The 17,235-nt window shown below is 35.3% G+C and overlaps 1 protein-coding gene across 9 annotated transcripts in view; it reads left to right on the top strand.

The window, feature by feature from the left end:
* l(1)G0196 (inositol hexakisphosphate and diphosphoinositol-pentakisphosphate kinase) overlaps positions 1–16,867 on the top strand; it is a 45,599-nt gene extending 28,732 nt beyond the window's left edge. For 6 of the 9 annotated variants that reach the window (XM_019047462.2, XM_019047463.2, XM_019047469.2 and 3 more), the window contains 6 exons: positions 2,045–2,260; positions 3,183–3,392; positions 4,414–4,597; positions 6,435–6,571; positions 8,164–8,268; positions 12,567–16,867. In XM_019047462.2, the coding sequence (XP_018903007.2) occupies positions 2,045–2,260; positions 3,183–3,392; positions 4,414–4,597; positions 6,435–6,571; positions 8,164–8,268; positions 12,567–12,991 (1,277 nt within the window). In that variant the 3' untranslated portion in view covers positions 12,992–16,867. The remainder of the gene's footprint in view (positions 1–2,044; positions 2,261–3,182; positions 3,393–4,413; positions 4,598–6,434; positions 6,572–8,163; positions 8,269–12,566) is intronic. The other 3 variants (XM_019047464.2, XM_019047460.2, XM_019047465.2) reach the window with 3 other exon arrangements.
* The last annotated feature ends 368 nt before the right edge of the window (positions 16,868–17,235 follow it).

The following is a 17,235-nucleotide window of genomic DNA, read 5'->3' as shown; positions in this document are numbered from 1 at the left end:
ACATTAACAGGGTTGCCACTTTATTTGGGGACTCCAAAACTGAAAAAAAATCTAATGTATTTGCTCCCTATCCTTTGCATCGAGAGTTTGACTAGATATATAGGTGGACTCTCAGGGTAGCGTGGGATATCCCCGCCATTACGGCCTCAACTTTGAGAGCTTTCTTTGAGCTTCGGAGTTGATTTTAAAGAAAACCAGTGGTACCACTGTGTTTCATACAAAATTTTACGCAAGTGAAGGCACTTAAATCGCAAATCTCTCACGCATGCAAGAGCTCCACTTTACATGGAGTCAATGAAAACAGTCCCTAGGATGCATGTTTGTGAAAGATAAAACTTGAATAATTTTATAGTAGATATAAAGAATAGTTGCTTCTTCATGGTCATGATCAAAGGTGTAAGGCTTCAATTCGTTTTCGAAAACAATAACAAGTTTTAACTACATTCGGTACTCGAAGAAGATGCTCTAAGTTTTTCTGATCATGTTTCTGTGTGATGTTATTTCATCATATATGGAATCTTAGAGAGAATTTTAAGCTCAGATCTCTTTAATTTTCAAAAACTCTGAGAGGTAATTTTTTTCCTGTCTTTCTTCTCTTTTATCTTTTTGCTGCCTGCTGCTTTTATGACTTGCCATTACAAGCAAAGACCATTTCCTCTTCCGTATGAATCCAGATTTTGTACTATGCAGTCGTTTTGTCATGTTGGCTAACTTTTTTTCGACTAAAAGCCCATTTATGACCACGTCAAAAAACTAAAGTGTCAAATAATCTGGACATTACTGTATTACAATTTCTTTTCCTTAACTCAGACAACACCTTCTCAGAAGGTAACGACAAAATTTACATAAATGAATCTGAGTAGAATTATTTCAATAAAATATTGTGGATATTTTACAAATATCTTAATATTTTCAACGTCATCAAAACTCAGTATCAAATATGTTTAAAAAACTTGATGCTATCAGGCTCCTGCTAATTTGTAGATTTACTGGCATGTGAAGCATCTCAATTTGATCAGCTCTTAATAATGCAATTTTTAATGAGGATAAAAAAGTTTTTAAAAATTCTACTCGGTGTTTGCATGTTTTACGAATAAGTCTCATCAAAGAATAGCTTTTTTATGCGTTAAATATGAAATGAATTGGTTGGGAAACCTTGTTAAAAGCTTCCATTCTCTGGCGAGAATTTGATCCTAAAATTCTTGTGCTTAAGTCTGTTTACCAATAAATGGTTCAATCCAGAGTTCTTTGTCCCCCTTAATAATGCTCATAGAAATCTGTAAAGACGGATTTGCATTTTTGGAACCGTCCACAGGAGAAATGACTTCAATCCCTCCCTTAATAATGCTCATAGAAATTTGTAAAGACGGATTTGCATTTTTGTAACCGTCCACAGGAGAAATGACTTCAATCCAAAGAAGTAAAAATCTTACAGGAACAATTCTTGTCAAGTTGAGTGAACATCAGATTATGAAATTCCTCTGGAAAACTGTCTTTAAAGCCCTGCAGATTAAGTTGGGAGCGGTTATGCTCATTTTTGAGTCTATGCAGTACCTAAAAGATGCATTTTACTCTGGCAATGTTTTATTTTGATTGTGGCAGATTACCTAGACGGTTAAATAGTTTTTCCTTAAAACTACACTCTCAGAACTGCGAACTTTAAACCACCTTAACTTCTATTCGGTTCAATATTTTTGGACTTGGTACCAAAAACTTTGTAAAATATTCCTGTATGGTATGGAATCGATTCAATTTTAAATTTTTGTGAACTGAGGCCTCTTTTGCTGTGGATGGTCACAATTTAACGTTGAGTTTTCTAGCTCTTCAATGTTTTCTCTGTCTCCTGTATTCATGTGGTCATAATTTAACTGTTCTTTCAACGAAACAGTCCATTATCATGCTGCATTAAAGGGTTTACTTGGTTGCTCATGGGAAGAGCTTTTGTCGTGGAATTGTCTTTTGCTCTGAACGTTTAGCACTCTTCCGTAATGCCACTAACATTGTCCGTTCCTGGACCCAACCTTTGACCTCTCCTTCTATTTAGATGAAGCTGGCTCTAGACGTCACAGGCACAGCATATCAGGGCAAACGAACCATTTCAGAGTCCTTGGAGCAAGTTGTGGAACTGTCCTTTCTCATCCGGGTAATCGAGGTCCAATCTCTGGTTCTGGAAGCAGCCTGTTCAGTACTGCTGTCATCAGCGGCTCTTCGAGCGCACCTAATCTACGCGATATGATAACGAATGCTGCATCAATCGCTGGTGAGTTTAATGGTATTGCTTCAGTGTTTGGTTATTATTATCGCACAAAAATTCATCAGATGTTTTTTGAATGGAAGTAGCAATATTTATTATTTATATGTTGCAGGCGTTAAACAAGGATTCAAATCGTCAATATTTCTCTCTCAGGTTGAAATTCTGCGGTTCCTGCTAATTTTCAACAAAAAATAATCTAAATTTACAAACAGAAATTCTCAATGAATTGTTCAATCACTTATTAATAATTTAAAGGCGAATATTGGAGGCTTGAATAAATTTGTATCTTAAAATTGACTGGTACTGCAAAATTTGAGTGAAAAATTGGTGTGAAAACTTTTAAGTCATGAAGGAAAAAAAATGTCGTTTGATTAATACCTCCTCTAAAAATTCTTCAAAGGTTAAAACTCTACCAAAAACATAGAACATTTTGCCAGTCCTCTTTAACATTTGGCCAAACATTTGAGAAAATGTCTGATCTAAGTAGGTATTCGCATGTGATATTATAATGAATCAAACAAAACCTCTCTTTGGTTAAATAAAAGAGGCCAAAAAAGTCTATAATTTTGCCTCAAGTATGCAATGGAGCATTACAAAGGAACTTCGTTCACCAAATTGATTGTTTCTCATCTTATCCAAGTAGTAAATGGTCTCTGTCTTACATCTCAAAATCCAGTTAAATGTTTACAGTGCCTGTCAAGCTATAATCTCGTTAAGGCTTTAAGGACTATTGTGATCTAATTTCCTTACATATTTTTGTGTGGAACACTTTTAAAAATATTACTCATTCTCACCTCTCTTTTAATGCGAAATATTTTTGCAAGTATCTAAATACTGTCCCATCAATACCTGAAGAAGAAAATTTAGTGCGAAGTATTTCATCTCTTTTGAGTTTTCTTGACGCAAATGTTGTGACCATATTTTTCAGCTATTGATGGCTGTGGAGGAGTACCGGCCATTCGTCCCCTGGAAACTTTGCACAATGCTTTATCCTTAAAGAAACTGGACACATTCCTGGATTACATGACTCGTGTCATGATATTCCGCACACCTGGTTCATCTCCTCCAAAACACCCTTCAACACCTCTCCCCAGCATCGACAATCTTGCAAATTTGAAGCTCCAGTCCCCAGAAAGCAGTGAGTTCTTAAAAAATTTCATAATGAATTAATTGATTTTCTATCGTGTGATTTACTTTCTAAAACTAACCCTCTCTAGAAGTGAAAAAATACCGTCTTTTCAACATGTGGCCCAATCTTTGTGAATATTTCTTACCCTCAGAAAGGTACTTTGCAAAATTCAAAGAAACAAGATTGTCACTCAAAAAGTTGAAGACAATGGACGCATCTAGAGATTATTATATATGCCAAGTACCACAAATCAGTTAAAAAATCGGTCAAGGAGCTTAATGAAATGACGAAATGTTGACAGAAATTCCTCCTGTTTGTGTTGGGTCCAGATTTGTAAAAATGAAAAAATTAGGTGTAATTTTTTTCTTTTCTAAAAACTGACCGATATTGTGAATGCCTTGCAATGAAAACCTGAGATTTTGCCTGTCCTATCATTTGGTAAGATTTCAGTATAACCCACCAATTTTTAAGAAATGCAGCCCCCTAGAATGTAATGTGTGGGTGGAAAATTCATGTTTTTGCACATAATGTGGACCAAACTCAAATTTTTGATCTTGCTAAAAAACTGACGTAATACTCATTTAACCTCTGGTTTGGTTTTACCGTTTCCGCTTAGCATTAAGAAGTTTTAAGAAAAGAGATGTGTCACTTTACCTAGAGCCCACCATCTTGAATGGGACTATTGCATGATTCAGAATTGCCCCAAAACAAGGTGTCATTAGTGCAAATTTTAGCGAGAGACAATTTTGTTTACAAGCTGTACCATCCCTTTGTGAGATTTAAATTTTTTTTTTCCACTTTTGATTTCACAAGGAGAAAATGCGTGTAAGAGTGTTCTGTGATGATTTCCTTTAGTTGTCAAATAATTTATTTTCTGCTTCAAAAATTTTTTTTGACAAAGCTAGCTGCTTAATTAATGCGCAAAGTTTACTAACCCTCAAAATGTAGCAGCTCTCTCAGTCTTCCTTAAATTAGAACCTAACTTTTGGATTGATTTTATGAACGAATCTGATTTTTTTTATTGTTTTAGTAGATTTGCTTGAATCATGCATGCAGCAATTATCAAATTACTCTAACGAGTTTTCCTCCGAAGGTTTTGGATGGAGTGGACCCCCATCGCTCGTCTCAAGCAGTGAAGCTTCTTCGCCTGTCAATATTCCAGATTTTTATCTCAAAGATGGCTTCTCTAAGACAAGTGATGGAACATCCGAGAGGTAAGTTTTGGTCATTTTTATCTTATTCTATGAGGAATTGAAGCTTAGCAGTAGCCTCCCCAATCCCTAGCAGTCTCATCACGAAGCCTTGTATTTATCTGTGTAATTTTAGTAATTTTCCTGTGTAACTTCAAGTCATTATCTCTTATTTCTATCCACATACTTGCGCACAAGCACTAAGTTTTGGTGACTCAGTTTGTGAAAGTTCAACCTCTCCTTTAAATACTCATCATTGATTGATATGTGATATTTTTGGCTGTGAGTTTTAGTAGCTGAATGCTAATACCTATGCACCACGTATCTTTAATTGTCATTAATCATCATCAGTCGGTGATAGAAAAACATCAAGAAAGATCTTTTATTGCAGTTCTTTGAATGTGACTGTCCGCGGGTAAAGGGACCATATTTAGTTCTCATAAACTCAAAATTGAGCAATAATACCAAAGAGGAGTGTTCTCTGAACATTTTTGGTCAGGAAATGTCCAGAATTGTCTGACTAAAATGAAAATCTGGCGATTAGAAGTTTGCAGTTCAGAAAACGTATTTCGAGAAAAACCTAAGTATTTAAACATCTAATCTGTCATGCTCAGGGAAAGAAATTGTTGGATCACAATGCAAACTTCAGTTCTCTGTTAGCTTAAAAGTGTGCTACATTGCTCATAACTTTTTTTACAGGATACTAGAGTAATTTTTCTATTGCTCAAAAGTTGATTTTTCGACCGTACTTAACAAAAATCTTTCTACAGAAAACTTTACCTCCGTGGTCCTAAGTCCCTCATCCTGTCGCAGTCACATATATATATAATTTGCAAATATTAATGATTTGAAACATACCAAGCTCTCATGTTTGTGGGCTTATCCCAGTTCCTCAAAAAAATACCCCGGACGAGCGGTCTGCTGGAATTAGCAAATTTTCCAAAGTGTTCACTCTCCTTTGTATGCAGTTAAGATCTAAAAACACGGCTGGAGGTACCTAATATCTGATTTCCACTACTTTCCTCAAGGAACTTAATATCTGTGAGCTAACAAATATTTTCGATTCAACCATAAAACATCACATCAGTTTTCTTTTCTGTAATCTTCAATTCTAAGGCAGGGTTTTATCAACCGATAACTCTTGAAGGCTGTTTATAAGATATGTAACGCCAAATTTTGTATTTTATGACCCCTTCTGGCCCCCTTGTAATACTTTTGTGACGTAAGTCCCTATCCTTCAACCCTCTGGAAAAACAGATGGCATAGTCCTCTCCTCGACCCTCCCCTCTCCCCCTTTTTAGAGCATTATGTATTTTATGAACAGCCTCTTAATTCACGTCTAGAATATTTAGGTTTTCCAGTCATTGTTCTTTAGGGGTGGGAGGGGGAAAGGGTTGAATTTTTAATCCACAGGGCCTCTTGTCACTCATACTAGATGGCTAAATAGCATTGAAAATGAGCTCTCTTCAACTTTTTGCTAGTGGTACTTTTCTCCATCCTTAAATTTATTTTGCTTAGTTTGCAACTTTTTCATTATACTTCGTCTACACGGGCGAATCTCTGTAAAATTATATACTCTGATGCTCTCTGGGTAAACTTGAATCCAGTCAAAGAAGAATTATGATTTTTACTCGATCAAATCAATTTTGATTGAGGTAAAAATAGTTCGCCAAATTGATTGTGCTCCACCACTAATTCATTTTAGTTGAAGTTCAGAGGGAGATCACCTGTGTAGATGGAGTCTAGATAACTTGCTGAATAGATCGTTTTTGCTCTTCTCTTTCTTAAGGCAATTCATTTCCTTCGAGTCGATAGCGCTTTCATTCATTTGTAATTTCTGTTTGTTTTCACCACACCCTAGTGAACGGCTTCCTCACACATATTTTGATGTTGATGCATTCAGTTCGACTGACTTGATGAGCGATAATTATTATGGACATCGAGATAGTATTGAAATCGCTGACCTTTATGTGCCAAACAAAAAATCCGATTTTGATAGTAAGTATGAATCCTTGCCATTCATGATACTCTTTGTTTAACTCTACATCTTGCTTGGGGTCAAAGTGAACAAGTTTTGTCGTGTGTTGTACCTGTCTAACTGCGGCTTAATTTTTTCTACACGTCTCCTTTAACATTTGTTGGCCACAACGAAACTCTGTAACTCTGCTGAAAGGCAGGGTATAATATTGAGGGTGAGCTTGCGGATAAACAATGCGCTTGAATTTGAATGTTTATGGACCATAGTGGGCAACAAGTTCTATAGCTCATAGAATGTAAGTCGTCAATGAAACTGGAGCATCATCCCCCGCCCCTCCTGAAACTGTTCTACCCGTATTTGCCTTTTTTTAGACTGCAGCAAGGATCCTTGGGTTTCTATGGTCTGTGAACTCTAAAAATTTTTGATGAAAAAATTAAACAGCTTGCAGCCGAAGAAAGAGGTTGCCATTGTGCCCTGCATTTGAGACCTTTAAATCATTATTATGGTGTGATTTACTTATTATGACATAACTTGCTTCAAGACCGATTCGCTGAAGTGGATACATTATATTATGGTTGAATTATTTTTTTGCATCGCCAGTTGCTAACTACGTTTTCATTGCAATCAACTAATTATAGTTTTGTTTTAAATTTCTTACTTAAGTGTCCTGAATATTGTTTCCTACTCACACCATGCAGTTTTTTTGAGATCAGATAAATCATAGTGATTCATTTGTTTTCTATTAAAAATCAAGTTTCAACTTGATTTCAAATATCAATAGCGATTATAATTTGAGTACCTTCACGTAGAGATCAAATATGTTTCCTGAATTTATTGCTGATCACTCATGCTATCAAAGACTCAAGTGATGCTATTAGTATCTAATTTAAGTAAACTGTTTTGGCTAATTTTGAAAAAAACCGTTTAGGTCATGACTTTCTTCTCTCCTTTCATCCAAGGAAAATTTCATTTTGGTCGACAAAGAGGAGGAGGTCCGTAGCAAATTAATCGATCGTTAGAAACATTTATTATCATTTTTTTTTTTTTACTACAATTGATCAGTGTATCATGCTCCCTGTGAAGGTTCTCCGGTTTCTTTCATAATCAAATCTGCATGTTAGCAACTTTTGAGTCATAATTGGGTATTGTTTTTGCATCATTGTTTGTGTTTTGTCCCTTTTTAATGCTATGGTAGTGGTTTTTATTTTTGGTCTGAGACACTGTATTAATCCCACAGAACTCACTCAGTGGAGGGGTATGTGGATTTCATATTCTTTGGCTTTTCGTAAGCAAAGACAAAACAAGTCCAAAACTCCACCCTGCAAAGTCGTAATTTTTAATTTTCACAGTTTTTTGTCTCATTTTGTCAATGATAATTGTATTCTGTCCTATCTTCTGATTTTAAATTTCGCGTTATCCTTTCATTGCTCCATTGCCCCAAAGGAGTAACTAATTTCTTATCTGATGGTTAATATTGAGAATCAAACCAATTTTGAAGAACACTCTTCATATCTATGATAGACAAGGTTACGTCAAGTGTATTGTGCTGAACTTGACCGGAATCGAGGGTGTTGAAACGTAGATGACTAATTTAGGCTGCCTTGTTTTCTAGATGAAACGATTGAAACGATGCGCAGTACTGCTATTCATCATGCCCAGCTCAACACTATTTTATATTCTCAATCGCCCTCGATTCCTCATTTAGATCATGATAAGTGTAAGTAACTAACCCTTAGAGTAGTTTCCTACAGACCCCAACAGCATTGAAATTTGATGGAAACTTCCAGATAAACTTCCAAAAACTTTGTCTCACCACGCATTTGTACAACAACCATTAAGTTAACGCTTTTAATGTATCTCAGGGATCCCCCCCCCCCCAGTCATCCTTCATTTTATTTAATGACAATACATAATACAAAGGAATTTGACGCTGGCTAAATTTTGCTATTTCTTGTTAAGTTTTTTCAGACCTTCCGAAGCTTTTAAGCTAGAGCTCTCTATCTGCTAATTTTAAATGAATTGCCAAGAAACGAACTCAATTTGAGAACTAAACTTTTCAGCCCTTTTAAATATGTTCTTGAGGTGAAATGTTGTAGCTTTATTGCATTAGTGATCAATGAGAGGAACCTCATCCGCTTGGGAGATTAGGCAGATCCTATGTATCTTCAATTTTAATCTTTTTTTTGGTCTCAGCAGTGGTGCCATTTTCCTACACATGAATGCTGATGAATTTACCGATGGAGATGTTGCATGTGTGAAGAATTTGTGATTTGACTTTTGAATCTTCTGTAAAAGTTCGCGAGAAACACGATGTGGCCACTGGTTTTCTCTGAAATTAACTCCCAAGCTCAAAAAAAGCTCTCAAGTTGAGGCCAAAATGGAGGGGATATCTCACGCTATTCTGAGAGTCCACCTCTACATCAAAACAAACTCTCCATGCAAAGATAGGGAGCAAATACATTGACAGGGCTGCCACTTTATTTGGGAACTCTAAAACTGAAAACACAGCATCACTGCTAATGTATTTTCTTCCAATCTATGAATGGAGAGTTTGTTTTGATGTAGTCTCAGGATAGCGTAGGATATCCCCTCCATTTTGGCCTCAACTTGAGAGCTGTTTTTGAGCTTGGGAGATGATTTCAGAGAAAACCAGTAACACCATGGTGTTTCTTTCGAACTTTTACATAAAAATCAACAGTCAAATCGCAAATTCCTCACACATGCAACATCTCCATTAAGTATTTTTTTCAAGCCCTCATCTCCTCAAAACTGACACATAGAATGCTCCCATTTCGAGGGCCATCCTGCACGGGAGGTCATCAAGAACATCAAATAATAATAAAAACTGAAGCCAGCCCTTCCCTAATTTGTACGATCTAATTTAAATAAATCAATGTCTAAACCTACAGATGTTGGGATAAATCCATTTTGGTAGGATAAGTACACTCAGACAAATAAAATCGCCATATCTTAAGTTCTGTGGATTTTTCCATGCAATTTAGGCTGCCTTTCCTGTCTCATTTTCCTTTCCTTGCAAATCCATTCTCAGTGAAAACCCAAAGCACAGATGTGCATGACAATAACTTGACAACTTACTTTACCATTCAGGAAAAGCCTTTGTTTTGTTATCACCCTATATCGGCAGATTTTTTCAACAGCTCACCAAATATTATCAGGGTTTCTCATATTCTCCTATAAATTTCTAACAGACATAACAAGTGTAAGAGCCTTGTACAATATAAAATTATCTTACCCAGAGGTAATTTAGAGTTTTTTATGCAATATAACATCTATCTTGCCAGTCAGTTAGTTGTCACATCACCACCTTTCACTTGCATTGAGGCAATTGAGAATATTAGTTTAGGATTACCATTGGGTTTCTCTCTCTCTCTCTCTCTTCCCCATCCTCTCCCTGTTTTCATTGCTCTAATCCGCTTCCCTTCATTCTAATAATGTTTAGCAAAACTGCTTCATTGAGGGGATTGTGTGCGATTTGTTTCATTGTCAGAATTTTTTCTGGCTTACCAGTGTGCCTAAGACCGTCCGAGCATTGTATAATGCTTACAGGGAGGGAGGGATAAATGTGGCTGTTACTGGTTTCCGTTTCCATTATTGAAATTTACTAAAGTGTTCCAAATGCATGAAGTGGAGGGCCGGTGAAAAAAAGGAAGGAAACGTAGAAAAGGAGCAAAAGAGAAAATATAGAAGATGGTGGCGAGGCAGCATTTTCAAGCCATGAAGTAGATATATGTCAGTCTATTAGTCAGTAAGAAAAAGACTATGAGAAGGTGCAGACTGTAAAAGCTATGCGCAACCCAACTTTGCTGCTGTTATCCTTATCAGACTTGTGATTTTTTGCTGTGACATAGTAATGTACATTTCTCTGCTTCTTATCACCTTCTGTATTTTCTCTACTGGAAAACTGTATTTCATCATCCTTGAAGGGTTCATCAATTTTATTTTTTATCTGGTATTTTTCTATTTTTTTAGTAGAGTCAATACGTCGCTATCAGTTCCAATGACATTTCTCTCTCTTTAAATTTATTTCCTGTAATTTTTCGATAATAGCAAGAAAAAACAATTATATTTGTTAGAACTATTTTAATTGTTCCCCTTTAAAAGCCTCACAATTTCTCTGCTGTTTGGGAAGTCTGTTGTAGCTTAAAAGAATATTTTCAAGCCCTTTTTATTCATGCACAGGCTTTCATATCATGCTCGCTGTGTAACCTCAGGCATTTTGCTACAAGGAATGTCTCTTCGTGCAAATGTGACTCATATAAACAGTCCAAAATAATCTTTTGAACTAAACCCTCTTTTCCCACAAATCTTACTTTCTATGAGAATGCTTATCCTCCAGCAGAAAAAGTATGCCAGATGCGTCAGCTTGTTCCTTCAGAGTTCGACTTGAATGATCCATTTATTTTATCCTTCATTTCTTATAACCGGTTTAACCTCCATTTACAAAGCGGTATTGAATTTAAAAAAGTGTGACTCTTTTGCTCTAAGCCACAGAGATATCTGTCAAAATGCTCTGCCTTTACAGCCTCATCCTTTTCTCACAATCTGTTTTCATGTTAACTCCAAAGTAAGTTTCTAAGCTAGGAATCTTACCTGAAGATATTTATAAATGAACTGCAGAAACTCTAATATGCTTGCTTCTCCTGCCTTCATAACAATACTTAATTTTTATGCAAAGATAACTGTGAAACTATGGTTTGCAGGAGAATTTGATGATACATGCTTTATTCATAACACATGTATCATTTTCACGCTCATCTTAAAAATGTTGACCTTTCCTTTCTTAAAAATTTTCTGCTTAGATCATCTCAGACTGAACTGTGTATTTTCATGTACTTTTTAAGGGACGATTATCCTCTGGTTCTAATTTAACATTTACTTCATGGTCAAAGCTTTTTGGTCGTCATTTTTTATTTGAGAGCTCATCAATATGACCAAGTTCTATGTCAAGCACCAGTTAAACCAATTTATTTCTAGTGTTACGTTAATCTCAGAAAATATTATAATTTCTACTTAGATAAATTAATGTGAACCCTATGGCAGTTTTTATGAAAGACTGAAATTGAATCATTCAACCCAAAGTTTGGAAGTGTGAAAAACTAATGTTTGAAGGTAACAAAGGTAGAGGTGCTCTTACAATGAAATATTGATGGAAGCAAACTGGAACTCTACAAAGGAAGAAGGGAGTTAGTGTAATTATCACATTTGGGGCAAAGTCTAGTTGCGTCCACCTTTATACTCCATAAGATGTGCAGATTCACCCATGTAATTGTAAAATGGTGTATATTGACCTCTTGTGAAGAAAAGTTTGTTAATGGCTTATTTAGGTGTTGATTTCCGAGCTTTTTGTCGTGTAAATCGTTTTCTATGTAAGAATTTGAAGAGGAAGCGTCAGACTTATTCTCATCACCTTGTCTTGTGGTCTGTTGGGCGGAGTTAAGCAAAGAAAACTAATGCACTTTAAGTTGGAGCAGAGAAAAAGATTAGAAGTTTTATTTTTCCACAAAAGTCAATGTTCAAGATGATGTTTACTGAACCCATAAATTTACTCCCTCGATTCTTTTTCTAAACTTCAAATTTTTCATCGGAGGAAATATATGACAAGTTCAGCTCAAGACTACTTTTAACTTATTTTTCAAAAATCTTTTAAACTAATTACCATGCACTCCACAATTTCGAGTTTCAAAGTGTGTCCCAATTTTCTTTTACTTGCTCGTTGCGAACAGCTCAACATGTTAAAAGCAGTGTTTTGCATGCACAGTGTCTATTTATTCCTCTTGTGGTCTATTGCTGGAATGAAAAGTCTGAATAATACAACTGACTGTGTAAGTAGCTACTATCTCTCACAGAATGATTCATGGAATAAACTTGTATTTCCTCTTGGCTTATTAATGCATCCATTTGCAACATTTTCCCTGCAATTTTCAACTGGAACAATCAATCCTTTACCACAGTATCATATAATGCTCTCTAATGTCATTTCTTTTTTTTTGTCAGATGAAGGGAGTGGAGAGTTGACCCCTGTGTCCAGTTCTGAGCTGAAGTTCAATTGGTCTGACTCGGAAGTGAACAATGAATCCGATAATGACATGATGCATTTAGAGGCGAATGAAGAAGAAAAGACCCTCACTTCAACCATGAAGGAAACTGACCAATTAAAAGCAGCTCTGAAAGCGCACATCGAAGCTCAAAATAAGCTTTCGTCTCAGGTCTGTGCAGACGGTACCTCAGCTGGCACCATTAATGAAGTTGTCAGTGCAAGCGGTGAGCCCCTAGAAAGAACTGAGCCAGACATTGCTGTAGGTAGCTCAAAAAAATGTGAAAAAGTAAGCAGGTTCCGCGTTGATTTTCCGCAGTATGATACAACATCCCAAGCAAGTGCCTTGCCTGATTCTAATGCAAGCAGTGATAAAGAGTCTTGAAAAGTCCATTTGTCATTTATCTTTCAGTCGCACAAAACGTTCCTTTTAACAATATTTCAATTCCAATTCACAGCAAGAAACAGAGAGAGGCGAACAGCACAACTTTTTACCTCTTCTCTTGCCTTTAGAAACGAACTTTCATTTTTGGAAAAAGTAAAATTTCAATGATTCTTAATTTTTGAAGTATTATTCAAAAGTATTTGTATCTCAGTCTGTTTAGTGGAAGGGCTTCCTTAATTGTCTGTGCGTGTGATTGTATGTGTGTATTTATCAAATGAACTTAAAGAATTGTAAGGTCTTCGTGAAAAGTTTACAGGTAGGCCTTTAAATTTGGAGCAGCATTTTAATGGAAAATTAAGGGTAGTAATTTTTAGTTCCTCCTCTTCAGGATTTTAGTTTAATGCATTCCTTGCCAAAAACTGACGATGTTGCTTTGGTTTTATTTATAAATCGCTGGGCTCAGTATTGAAAAAATGCACTTTTTATGGAAGAAAAGAATAAATTTTGGTGCACTTAAGTTGCACTGTTTACCCTTTCAGCCTTAAAACCTTTTAAGCAATCAAATCATGCTGTGTGTATGTTTCAAAGGCTTTATTTCATTTAAGATATTTATACCTCTTACGTATGTCACACACCTATTATAAAAATCTATTTCTCCCCTCAAATGCAGGAATATTATTTTGAAGAAAGGTGTTGCAAACTTTGAGCAGTGAGCTACTAGGAAAACATAATGTGGGAAATGATGAAGATAATGTAACAACATGGAAATTTATGCTTTCCTTAATCTCAACTGTAATTAACTCACTATAAGAGACTAATTTTTTTAATTCTAACAATTAAATAATTTAATTACCAAAGAATTAGCCTTTAAAAGGTTGTACAGTTACTTTTTTTGGCACAAGATGTTAGAATATGCTCATATGTAAATCAATGGATAAAGCCATAATGGATAAAACTTTCAATAATTTTTATTTTCAATCAAAAGTCTAGAGACTAGTCGTAGGAAGTTTCTTAGTCAACATGTTTTCGAGCTTTCTTATCAGTTAAAATGTAATAGGTACGCCTTTTAACTTAGCAGAAGGTAAAATGTCAACTCCTCTTATTTATTGTACCGCTCATAAAAATCTATGTATAGAAATGGATGTATCTGAAATCAAGTTAAAATAACTTGAATTATTTAGATTACTTGGATTATTGATTTTTTGAAAGGTTTCTCAACTTATTCTCTGCCCTCTCCTCTTGGCTATCTTTTTATTTCTATTTTGAAGAATATGTATCAGGAGATTTCCTAATAATTTTTCACTAGTAAAGTGATCTTTAGATGAAAAAACTTCAGTAACACTCCGCAATAATTTGTCATTCATTCCAGCTCATCACAACCACCACCATGTCCTGATTAGTTTTCACCTTGATTACTAATTTTTGGTGTGGGCATCGAGCCCTCTGCGGCTTTTCCAATCCCAAACAACTCTCGTTTTTTTACTGATATTTATTTAGTGACCCAATCTTCTGGCCGAGGTGGAAGGCACCCCCATTCTTCCTCTTTACTGCATATTTTTTTTCTTTTATGTATATTTTGATCTCACCTTTGTCCATCCCACTTTTATCAATCTCCAATACATTGACTTTGATCTCTCCAATGCATCCATTATCGATTTAAAATTATTAGTCCTTGCGGAAGAAGAATCAGTTTAGGATCCATTTCACTGACATTGATTTTTTGTATGAGCAAGTAATTTTGTAGTACATATATGTGTATATTTTGTTAATATCCTAAGAATCATGTGATCAAAGTACCTCATGTAAAGTGAAAAATTGTATTCTTTCATGGCCAATTTCAAAACCTGTTAATGAACCCACGAGACAAGGTACAAAGTTAAGCATTCTGATACACGTTACTTAATCAGAATTTCGTCAGAATTTCGAATTACGATTCTTGCATCAAAAATTACTGCAATCAACTTGTAAGTAAGATATTAACGTTTTTATTTAACATTGGTTCTGAGAAATTTGAATTGCCCGGTCACAAGAAACACAATACTTCACGTGGATCCAGTGGCGTACCACAACGATTTCGGCAGGCTTCTCAATCAAGCAATGCTCATTCCCTATCCTGTGTTGTCCAAACTATAAAAAACTTGCTATAGCTGAGTCAAAGTGTCAAGATTGAGGCTGTCAGATTTTCAAATTGCAGAGACTGTCATGGTAATCTTTAGTGCGCACTTAGACTCACATAGACCATTGTGTTCTCATGAGCGGAAGGTTTGAATTCACACGTCAAGAAACATTAAATATCTTAGTTAGGAGTTAATTCAGTAATTTTTGTTGAACGAAGCATGTTCTACCTAAAATTTTGGTCAAGAAGCATGTATCAGAATGCTTAACTTCATACCTTGTCTAGTGGTCCATTCGCAGAAAAATGGAAAAAAGATCCATCTTAGAATTGTTATTTGATCAGCAACAAGTGATCACAAAGTGATTAAAGAAAAGGAAAGACGCAACAAATAACAAATTGAGGATCATGTAGGGTACAGTCGACCCTATTAATAAGCATTGTTTCACGGCCAAGTTTATTAAATAAAAATTGTCTACTTTACAAGAAAGAGCATCTTTTACAAGATTCAGTTTAAATGCTAATTTTTTTAATAAGTTCAAGATTGGTTTTTCTTTATTATCACTGATTTATCTGTGATAGGAGAGACACTAAGAAGATAGCCTTGTTTTGTTCTGTCAGATTTGACTTAAACCAGGATTCCATCTCTTATCATTTTAAAAGTCAAAAATTTACTTTTCTCCTCAGCTCTGTGGACACTGGCTTAGACATTTAGTGTCCTCAAAGCCTTAAAAATATAACATTTTATTTAAAAATCAAGAAATTTGGCTCAATTTTTTTCTGGAAGTCCGAACTTCTCTCTTTGTGAGTAATCGTTGAAACTTACCATTACAAACTACTTATTTCAGAAGAATTCATAGAGCGGATCAATGGCCATGGTAAGAAACCATGCATCTCCATTGCAGTGTTACAAAATTTCCACTCCTATCTTATTTTTTCAACGAGATGCAAGCCAGATTTATATCTTGAAGTTTATTAAGAATATTTTGCTAACAGAGAAGAATCAAGGAGGTTTTCAAGAAAATACGCCAACTAGTTTTCCTAAGAAAAATTTAAGTATGACAGGAAGTCTGCAACGTCGCAAATGGAGATACATAGTTTTGCACTGCAGCCTGATTGTTGAAATTTATGTCAGCACGACAAGAATCGAAAATCGATATATTACACGGCGCAGATAGGGCTATGTCTTGTCTAATCGTGCCGACATAGCCAGTTAAAGTTTCAACAATCCGGCTGCTGGAGTCATCCAAATTCTTCTCTTTGTAGCGATTTGCTGTTATGTTATATTATTTGTTTGTGGAAGTATTCATAGACCGAATTCATGCTCAAGAAGGTAGGTATTTAGAACTGCATCATTGTTTTTATTATTTTAGTATCATACTAAACAAATTGTAACTGCAGGGTTGCCATAATCAGAAAACCAGTAAAACCGGGAAATGTCAGGGAATTTCAAATTCAATGAAAACAAGGAATTATCAGGGAAAAAGTGTCGAATCGCTTTTGTTTGCTCTTTAGAATGTGTTTCAGTTTTGAACAATAAAGTTTAGGTGTTTGGGTTTGTAGGTGGCTAATTTTAACCATTCAGCATATGGTCTAATGACAGATGATTTTGCCAAAATTAGTCACGGAATTTCATTTTCTAACTTTTGTGGCAACCCTGTAACCATAAAAACTGATAAACAAAACTCAATTTAGTAATTTTTAAGTTTGAAGTGCCTCAATTAATTTACTGATGAGTTTAATAAATTCTGTTACCTGTTAAACTGTGTTGTTTTATTATTATATTGTCCTTAAGCTGTACGGAGAATCTTTTACACAAATTACATTCCTACTTTCAAAGCATGGTGTAGAATCAAATTGCTTAGTCAAGTCACTAATCAGAAAGTTTGGGCTAGCAGAAAGAATTACATGTATAATACCCTAAAACTGCAAGTTTCAGGACTAGATATTGAAAAATATGAATCATGAAAAAATCACAGATTTACTGAAAATTGCATTAATTGATAGTCGCAGTGATTAAACGCTGTGATTGAAAAAATTTACCCGTTGCTTCTTGCGTATTTTGATGTTATGTATTTATCAATCCAAGTATAATTTTATGCTGATTTTGATGAGATCCTTGAAGGATTTT

Source organism: Bemisia tabaci, chromosome 4, assembly GCF_918797505.1.
Source record: "Bemisia tabaci chromosome 4, PGI_BMITA_v3".
Taxonomy (NCBI): Eukaryota; Metazoa; Arthropoda; class Insecta; order Hemiptera; family Aleyrodidae; genus Bemisia; species Bemisia tabaci.
The sequence above is the reverse complement of the archived record's forward strand: the minus strand, read 5'-3'. Positions and strand labels throughout refer to the sequence as shown.